This window comes from Pristiophorus japonicus, chromosome 5, assembly GCF_044704955.1.
Source record: "Pristiophorus japonicus isolate sPriJap1 chromosome 5, sPriJap1.hap1, whole genome shotgun sequence".
NCBI classification, from domain to species: Eukaryota; Metazoa; Chordata; class Chondrichthyes; family Pristiophoridae; genus Pristiophorus; species Pristiophorus japonicus.
Genome location: NC_091981.1, coordinates 103,718,155 through 103,727,705, shown reverse-complemented (window position 1 = coordinate 103,727,705; position 9,551 = coordinate 103,718,155). Strand labels below are relative to the sequence as shown.

The 9,551-nt window shown below is 35.6% G+C and overlaps 1 protein-coding gene across 1 annotated transcript; it reads left to right on the top strand.

The window, feature by feature from the left end:
• The first annotated feature begins 7,947 nt into the window (after positions 1 to 7,947).
• hoxa13b (homeobox A13b) lies at positions 7,948 to 9,266 on the top strand. The gene is made up of 2 exons (XM_070879927.1): positions 7,948 to 8,611; positions 9,022 to 9,266. The coding sequence occupies exons 1-2, from the start codon at positions 7,963 to 7,965 to the stop codon at positions 9,264 to 9,266; spliced, it is 894 nt and encodes a 297-aa protein (XP_070736028.1). The 5' UTR covers positions 7,948 to 7,962.
• The last annotated feature ends 285 nt before the right edge of the window (positions 9,267 to 9,551 follow it).

Sequence of the window (9,551 nt, the reverse complement as noted above, 5' to 3'; positions counted from 1 at the left end):
AGAAAGAGAAAATAAATCGCTGATCCTTTATCGCCGAAACTTATAAACGTCATTGAAGACTTTCAGAGGCAGTTGTGAACGAAGATGTGCAGATGTTTGTTTCGATATGTTTATACAGACAGCCGAAGCCAGTCACAGAGGGGATAGCTTGTTTAAATATTCAGTGTTATAATGTAAATCCTACAAGCACCGGTGAATCGATTTTAAAGGATTAATATTCGTTTATAAATTCATTTTGCTGTTGCGTGCAGAAATGCATCTTAAATATTAAAAACGACCATTCATTCTATATATACAATATGACGTTTCTCCAAGGATTAATGATGTATTATGGTGGAGAGTACACTTTAATTAAAATATATTCATAGTAATAAAATATAAAAATGTTCAGGAAATATATACACCTGTATTTCCTATACCTTTTAGCAAATTATTTGTTTTCACTTATATGTATGACAATAACCAGGAATTAAAAATAAGGATGAGAATTCAAAGCAATAAACAGTAAGTAGCACCAAGGTACGTTGATTTGTAACACTTACGTCTAGCTTATCATTATAGCCTGTGAGAAACACCGATAGAAAACAATCTTTGTAAAACATAGTCATCGACAACATAAAATATATCACTTATTAGTTGGCACGTAGCTAGTACATGAATGGAGTTAGAGTGTAATATAAAATATTGTCAATGTAAACGATGTGTCCTTAAAGGAGTACAATAAATGATATGTGTCTATTCACGTCTCATAATTGCAAACTATTAAAATAACTTTAGTGTTTAGCTTTGACATTGTACTTGTTAAATGCATGAAAGGTTGATTTCATATAGTGTGGGCACGAATTATATCACAAATTTGCAACAATCTCGTTTTTCTTGTTTTCTAGTCTGCGTTGATTCATACGTCTTTAAATCTAGTAATATTTTATACCTACAAACTATGGGCGTTTGGCATTTTGACGTTTATAAAGGAATGCATACATAACTTCGTATAATCTTTGCATCTTCTTGCGTGCGTTTATTAAAAGTGTAGACTTGAAGAGATACTTGTCTTATATAAATGTAACACTTCATATAGATTTTTAGTTCGCAGTTTACCGAATTTTCATGATTTTAGATCATAGGTTCAAATTACCTCAAAGCTGTCATCTTCACATTTATATGGCTACTCGAAAATGTTATTCATTGTACATATATAACGCCTTTGGAGTTTTATCATTCATAAACTATCACTATGGGACTTTATATGCATTTAGTTAAAGCGATGCGCGTTTTATTCAGATATTAATATAGTCGTACATAGTAATAAATACAATTGAAATAATTGATTCGAATAATGGAGTATTTACTCGTTTACAGCTCCGAATGTTCATTCACTCTGGTCTGCCCACCCACGAGCTCAGTACAGACAGAGGAAGAAAAGAATCCATCATAGCAAACCCCAGACTGCACAACGCCACATCGCTTTCCAGGAAACCTGCTTTCTGACGCCTGAAATGACAACAACGAAAATAACTGTTGCAAAACTGGGGATGTCAGAACAGCAGGTAAAGACGAGGCGATTCCAAAAGAGAAATAGTCTAGGCTGGCTCCTATATGCAATGAGTTTTTCTTTCATGGGAGTCCACTGCGATAACATTTTCTCTTAATAGGTAAAAATCTGGTTTGAAGATCAGCATCAGAAAGCGCATTGGTCATCAGCAAACAGGAACAAACAATTTAGTTGTGGGGTGCAGTGCTGAAACCGGATCTTTACAATTAAATTATCTTTTTATGTAAATATTATTGATAAATATTTACAAATGGCATCAAAAACGCGGTAGTTTGGTTTAAAGCAAGCATTATATAATTATTCTTTTGAAGCAAAACACCGTTATCTGTAATGCTATGGACTGATTCTAAACAATTCAAATTAGAGGCAAATTTTAAATAGAATCGAAAATATGCACGGCTTTAAGTTATTATAGCATATTTCTGTTTTATTTTATTTTGTTAGAATATGTTAGAATACATTTGTTAAAAAGTTATTGTGATTTTTTTTAACCTTGTACAAAATGTATCTTCTCACTAATGGTCTCATTATCTTTTGATAATAAGAAGAAAGAAAGACTTGGATTTATATAGCGCCTTTCACGACCACCGTTCGTCTCAAAGCGCTTTGTATATTGCAACAGTTTCATGAACAATTGTTGGGACACACTTGAATAACTTTTTATGTAAATATTCATGCAATTGTATTTAGCATAGCTAAAAAAGAAATTACGCGTAATGTGCCCTCACCAGTGTGAGGAGCCTAGTCAGATATGCACTCATAATTCAATGATATCACTTACTTAAACTGTATTTGATAATAAAAAGTAAAAAACATTTTATATCGAATGATGGACTGACATTAGTAAATATGAAAAAGGAAGTCTGTTACTCTTTTAACCCATTGTCTGTGGATGTATGGCATTGATCAATGGCAGCAACACAAATACATATGCAAAATATTTGTATATTATTGTATTCTGAAACGGCTTCATAATTAAAGTTATACAAACATGCATGATATCTAGATATGGCAAACTATGCCAAACCCAGTTTTCATAAGTAACAACTTGTTCTCCAAGGACATATAATATATCTACAGAGTCTGTCTTAGGCAGTTGGTCAATGGTACGGGTCATGAGTCAGCATTCACAATGATGATTGAATGTACTCGAGATCTGTTATAATTAAGAGATAAAAGGAGAAGAACCACATACTATCTGCAGTGTAGATATATTTATTGATATGTATGTTATGATATTGTAAATTAAGCAATTCATGGACAGCGATATTGATTAATCATTTTGATCGATCTCAGTCGGGCTCCAGGAAAGTATTTCGAAATGTTTCAGGAAAGCAGCATGGAATGATTGAGAGGAAATGTTGGTTTGTAGAGGTGCTGGTGTTAATCTAACAACTGCACAAATATTCCAAATACGATTCGTAAGACGCATATGGTGAACAGACTGTAATAGAACTGTTTTAGGAAAATTAATCTTGCAATAATACCTTATTGTGATTAATTTGGCTAACGTCTAGAAATAATTCTACCATAAGTAATAGATTATTTGAAGTTTCTTTGTTTGTTTTGTCCAAGACATTGCTTTGCGTGATTTAACCTGTAGTGCTCGAAATTTGAGTTGCTGGTAGCCACAGTGAATGAAATATGAGTGATGTGACTTATATGACCTGAAATCAAAACGACACCTATTAAATTATCTATTTAACTTAATTATTAAATCGTTATATATTATTAGTAAATATTCATCGACAAATGAAAGGAACAAATAATAAAAATGTAAAATGTATGGGTTTACACGCAGTTCCTGGAGAATGTTAAGACCATTTCCCTTTAAAGCATATTAAGCTAGCAGTCATAAAAAGAGACTAAATCGCAACTTTGAAGACATTAAAATTGCCACAAAGGGGTTCCAGAAATGTTCCAAATGTGAAAATAACAAATGCACTCATGCTAGCTTAGTTCTTTGACATGGAGATTGGATTGTACACGCTGCACAATCTATTTTATAACATCCGCAAATAAAATGAACACAAACATAGTTTAATTCTGTGGTACTCTTGGACAATGGCTTAAAATGGGGGGGAAATCCAATTTTACCAGCTATGCGGTTAAAATATCCTTTCCATATTATTTGATGGCATATTTATGTTTGAAAAATACGTGTTTTAAAGCCGTATTGCGCCGAGGAATCACGACTGATAAAATATTCGGAAACATTTGACTGGACCAACATGGAGATCTTTATTCAGAATGAAGAATTTGGGGATTAAAATACACAAGCTTCCTGGATCACGTAAATATTTAATTAGATGAAAATGGCAAATCAAGATCACTGTGATCTTCGAAAGCTTGTACACTTTAACCCTATGTTGGTACAATAAAACGAATTAAAATACACATTTTATTTTATTGGAGAACAACACTTGGACATGTTTTAGGCCATATCAAACTATGCACCAATATGTACTACCGGGTATGTTCTCGCTCAACTTGTTTGCAGTTTTACCCCAGCGATCGTTTTGATTTCAGGCACACATAATGCGCACCTATATAGTATTTATTCGCTATTTCAGCCCGATAGAACAAAAACATCCAGGCTGATAACATAAGCACATGAGGACGTCAGGCTGTTTAGCATGGATGTTCTGTAACACGTTTGAAAGCACATATACTGATCTTATTGAACGAAATAGCGGACAATAATTATAAAATTATATATTTTGTATTATAGTTCTAAATGTGGCTTTATAACTATTCGTGAGCATATCCGGAATAGCGGCGTATAGTTACTTCTTAGCCATGCAGTTTTTTGCACGTTGCCACAATCTAAGCTTCCCATTGGTGATGTACTGATCTGTACATAGTTTGAAACCATGTCTTGGAGATCACACCTGACATCACAGTACAACCCTTAATACTTTGACGTATTATTCATTAAGACAGTTCCTTATCTTCTACAGAATGTCCCTACCTTTTCAAATAATATTGACGTGCCTCTAGTGCAAACAGTCAGTTCAAAACTAGAGGTTTTGTAAACACTGCATTTAAACCGGATGCAATGCTATACAATTTGCAATGTATCTTAAAGCGACTGCATCCATTTCACATCCTTTTGCCAACCATGCAGAAACAGCCTGGAAGTGAAGACGGTATGGTCAGTGGAATCTTTTTTTCATTTGGAGGGTTGTGAGTGGAAAACAAAAGAAAACAAACAAAACGCCAATGAAAAAGTCAATTCTCACGGCTTGCCTTTATAAGAATTCAGACAGGGTCGTCAACGCGTGAATGACAGCACTCACATTGGCTAGACAGCAACTTTCAACTTGACCTTGGCCTTTAGCCGTGTCTAACCCGTATGTAAAAGAGTTGCCCATTTGGTTGCTGCCATTTTGTAGCATAATCTACAATGTGGCCGTTTGAATATGAAACAGTTTATATTTATAATGCACACATCCCATAGCACAAGAGTTTTTTCAAAGTGGAAGGCATTAGAGGTTCTACCTGTCACTTAAGTATGCAGCCGAATGTTTGTTTCAGTTTAATATGTACTTTGTTGGGGGAGGGGCAGCATTCTCTTAACTCAAGAATGGAGAATTAAATACGACGCCGTGTAAAGCTGTTGCTCAAATGCATTTCAGGTTAAAATGTAATCCAAAACGACGAAGCCGTTGCCCACTTTTTCGTGTATAATCTGACAACTTGATATTTAAATGGAAAAAACGCACACAATGAAATGTAGCGCATATTCCGTGTATATTCTGAGATTAACCTTGCGGATACGGTTGTATTAGCGATTAACATGAGAGAACTACGTGACAAAATGCTTTCCTTCGAAATATTGAACAACCAAAACAAATTCTAAGAAGACCCTTTGTTTATAATGCACGTGGAAATCAAGATACACCAACTATATTAAATTGAAACTAAGGAGTTCGACCAACTAATAATCATGGGATGAAGACGAAGCATTACAGCCAGTGACAAATATGCTCAAGTACCATTCATCTTAACAAATAATCATCACTGAAGTATAAACTGCACGAGTTCCCATCGAATAGGTTGGTCATGGAATTGAAAGAATAATCATTTAAGATCTATTGAGAAAGTTTAACAAAATCCCGATTTGGCTTGTCATAATTTCGCTGCAGCTTTGTATGTTTTGAAATGATCTCAATATATTTCCACAATTATAATCCAGAAAACGGTGAACACTTTCATTAGGTTTCCGAAAGGGAGGATAACGTAAAAAATGTCTAGATGCGGTGGAGAGGTTATTACTAATCTCGCTATTTCATGCTATGTTAGTCGACGGAGAATGCTTGTATTCAACATAATTTGAATTGCAGCGTCTCGGTTTAAATGACGATGTCAACAGCAGTGCGGGAACAGTGCTCCCAAATCATCGAGGTTCGTATCACTTCCAATTTCTAAAATAAGTTTAAAGGAACAGCGTGTAGCTGTTTCTCGAGCGATTGTATGACCCCAGTATTAGAATGGTATGAGAAATATAGAAAACAAAGAGAGCAAGAAAATAAAGCAAGAGATAGTAAAAGAAAGCAAGAAAGAGATAGATAAATAGAGAGAGAGAGAGAGAGGAATTATAAAGAATTAAAAGAAGTATTTTAATAGTAAAATGATTGCTCTTAGCAGCTGCATCACTGCAGGTATTAGGTCCTGTGCCAAAAAAGCAGGACAAAAAACTTACTGAAGCAAGCTTGACGCCTGATATGATATGGTTTTGATTCCATGTATCACAATATCTGATATACAATTAAGTGTCTGAAATTGAATTAAAATCCACACTTTGTGATGACCCATGTCAGCCGAATAGTATTGGTTACATTTTTGCTCACTTTATGATTTTTTTTACCAGCCACCCTTCCTCATCATGTGATATATGACTGAAGTTTGCCCCATGCTTTCCGCCAAATTGTAGCAGGTTAATTCTAAATACACGTAATATGGTTGATGTTTATCTATCAAATAACACTTTTAACAATGTGCTAGATATTATAAAATAAATCATATTTATGGATTTTAGCACATTTAAAGATGTGGCATATATTATTAAATAATTCATGTTGTATCCCTTTCCCTGTATTTAAGTGTGCCAGATACTCATAAAACACGTGTACTGATATTTCAATATGAAATCCAGTTATGTAACTGCTGTTCCTGCTCAATGAATACACATTTTGTAGCATGCGAGTTAATACGAATTAGCGGGGGAAGTAAGAAGGCTGACATTTATTTAAATACTTTTGTATCACGGCTGGCAAACGGCAAAGAAAGAATTAGTGAATATCTATATCTGTCTTATAAATGTCCTTTGATCTCAACAGATCTTTACTTGTGGCTGGCTAGAAATTTCGCTATTATTATAAAAGGTAAACATTTTAATTGGTCAATGCGAATGTAAGTTCAAACTGACTTCATTACACTATAGGACGAGTTCGAAAATGTAAAATTATTGATTTTACTAAGTTCTGCTCTGGTGTTTATTTTAGTTACAAATATTATATCCAGAGTGAAAAGATGCATTTGCTCAAATATTTATCACATCTTATCAAATCTCGGCTCCGGAATAATTTCGGTTTGTCCTTCGACATTATTACTATTTGGTTTAACGAGTTATGTCATGAAGCAATACAAAGGTCATACAGATGTTTCCCTTTAACTATAAAAATGCTGCGGCTACCTATTCCTTTAAATGTTATTTTATTATTGGTTGAAAACACCTTGAGATTTTATATATGTGGTGCAATTCAAAAAAGGTGCAGCTGTAGCCCATCCTAATGTCAGATTTTGCTCCAACGGCCACGGTTTTGACAGAAAACGCCTTTCGTTGATAAGAGATATACATATAAAAAGATGAATTGTTAAAAACATCTTGCATAGGCAACTTCAACCGCAGGCATAATAATCAAATACACAGCCATTGACATTTAAAATATTTTATGTCGTACAGCCTATAATTATGTGAATTATTTATTTCGTTAAATGCAAAAGACAACACTTTTAGCTTCGCCTTGTTTTGTGTAAATGCAAAATATCGCTTTTTCCAGTCGGGCCATGCGTTTTCATTTACACGCACCTATGTGATGCCCATACATAACTGGTTTATTTTGTGCACCGCTGGTATTCTGTGATTTTGATAACTGTATTTTATTCCTATCACTCCTGCACGTAAATATCCTAACGTTGCTTTATTAGACTAATGGAGTATCTACCTTTTTATTCTTCAGATATTTATCATCTACTTTGCATATCACGTGGTCAGCTCGCAGCCAATGAGGAGGCAACTTTCAGCGACAGTGGCGCGTCAATGCTGCTAAGTCTGAGAGATTCAGTATCTCTTTTCAGTCTTGGGGACTTTTAAAACGGCCACTAGTCTCAATGTTGGACGTGATATGACAGCGTCAGTGATACTTCATCCCCGCTGGATCGACACGGTGATGTTCGTCTACGACAATAGTTTGGATGAAATTAATAAAAACATGGATGGATTTTCAGGAGGGAACTTCACAGCAAATCAATGCAGGAATTTGATGGCCCATCCAGCATCCCTAGCCCCCAGCTCTGCCTACTCGTCGAGTGAAATGCCAGCCTCTGGCATTGCTGAACCTGTCAAACAGTGCAGTCCTTGTCCTGCTGCTCAAACTTCGTCCAGTGCTTCCCTTCCTTATGGATACTTTGGGAGCAGTTACTATCCCTGCCGAATGAGTCATCATAGCAGCATTAAGTCCTGTGCTCAGCCCTCCACCTTGTCTGGCTATCCTGCCGACAAATATATGGACACGTCCGCTGGCGAGGAATTCACCTCCAGAGCCAAGGAGTTCGCTTTCTACCAAGGTTACGCGGGGCCATACCAGCCGATGCCCAGCTATTTGGATGTACCTGTGGTTCCCACCATCAGCGCTCCGGGAGAACCGAGACACGAAACATTATTACCCATGGAGAGCTACCAGCCCTGGGCAATTACCAATGGATGGAACGGTCAAGTCTGCTGTTCAAAAGAGCAGCCCCAAGCTGCCCACCTCTGGAAATCGAGTCTGCCAGGTAAGTATAGATAAAAGACAGCGCGCTTTCAATTATCTCCAGAAGCGAGTTCAATGAAGGGAACAAAGCATTCTGATGCACGGGTCAGTGGATAATATATAAAATAGATTATAATTAAGAGATGATATTCGTAATTCCCTAATATAAGGAATATATTATCATTTACTTTAATGTTTAGTGTACTGCCTAAATATTATTTTGCATGATTTTTCATAATGACTTTACAATTCCAACGTATTGTACAAAATTATATTTTCTGCCATATAATTTATTTCAAAAAGTACACTCGATATAACATCTCCCTGGTGTGATCTTGAACTTGACTCCGGCGACAGTGCCCGTTTTTAAACTTTTAATTGGTGACAAGTGCTAAATTCCATGGATGGTAAGGTATGTTTTTCTCTTCACAGACGTCGTTTCGCACCCTTCGGATGCGAGCTCTTTTCGGCGTGGGAGAAAGAAACGAGTGCCTTATACCAAAGTGCAGTTGAAAGAACTTGAGCGGGAATATGCTACCAATAAATTCATTACCAAAGACAAACGAAGGAGGATATCGGCATCAACGAACCTCTCTGAGAGACAAGTCACTATTTGGTTTCAAAACAGACGAGTCAAAGAAAAGAAAGTTCTTACGAAACTGAAAAGTAACAGCTAGTGCGACAATTCCAGAAACGTTCGGACTTCTTTTGAAAATGTAAAAAAAACTGATCTCAACCTGGAGAAAAAACCCACCTCAGCTCATTTTCTTGATGCTAGATTTTTTTTTCTTTCTGCCTGCACATTGCTTTAAAAAAACAGAAACACACACAAGTTAATATCTAGGAGAGAAATTGTATAACGATTTTGTTAAAGCAAACTAAATATTCATCAAAAGTAAATCAAATCCATTAATCAAGAATCTAGAGAGTTGCTATTTTTAAATGTAGTAAACATGCGGAGT

What these genes read in the sequence shown, in the direction of transcription:
- hoxa13b (XM_070879927.1), top strand. Translation starts at nt 7,963, where the DNA reads ATGACAGCGTCAGTGATACTTCATCCCCGCTGGATCGACACGGTGATG. An exon ending in CTGGAAATCGAGTCTGCCAG is followed by an intron (nt 8,612 to 9,021) that starts GTAAGTATAGAT and finishes TTCTCTTCACAG; the next exon opens with ACGTCGTTTCGCACCCTTCG.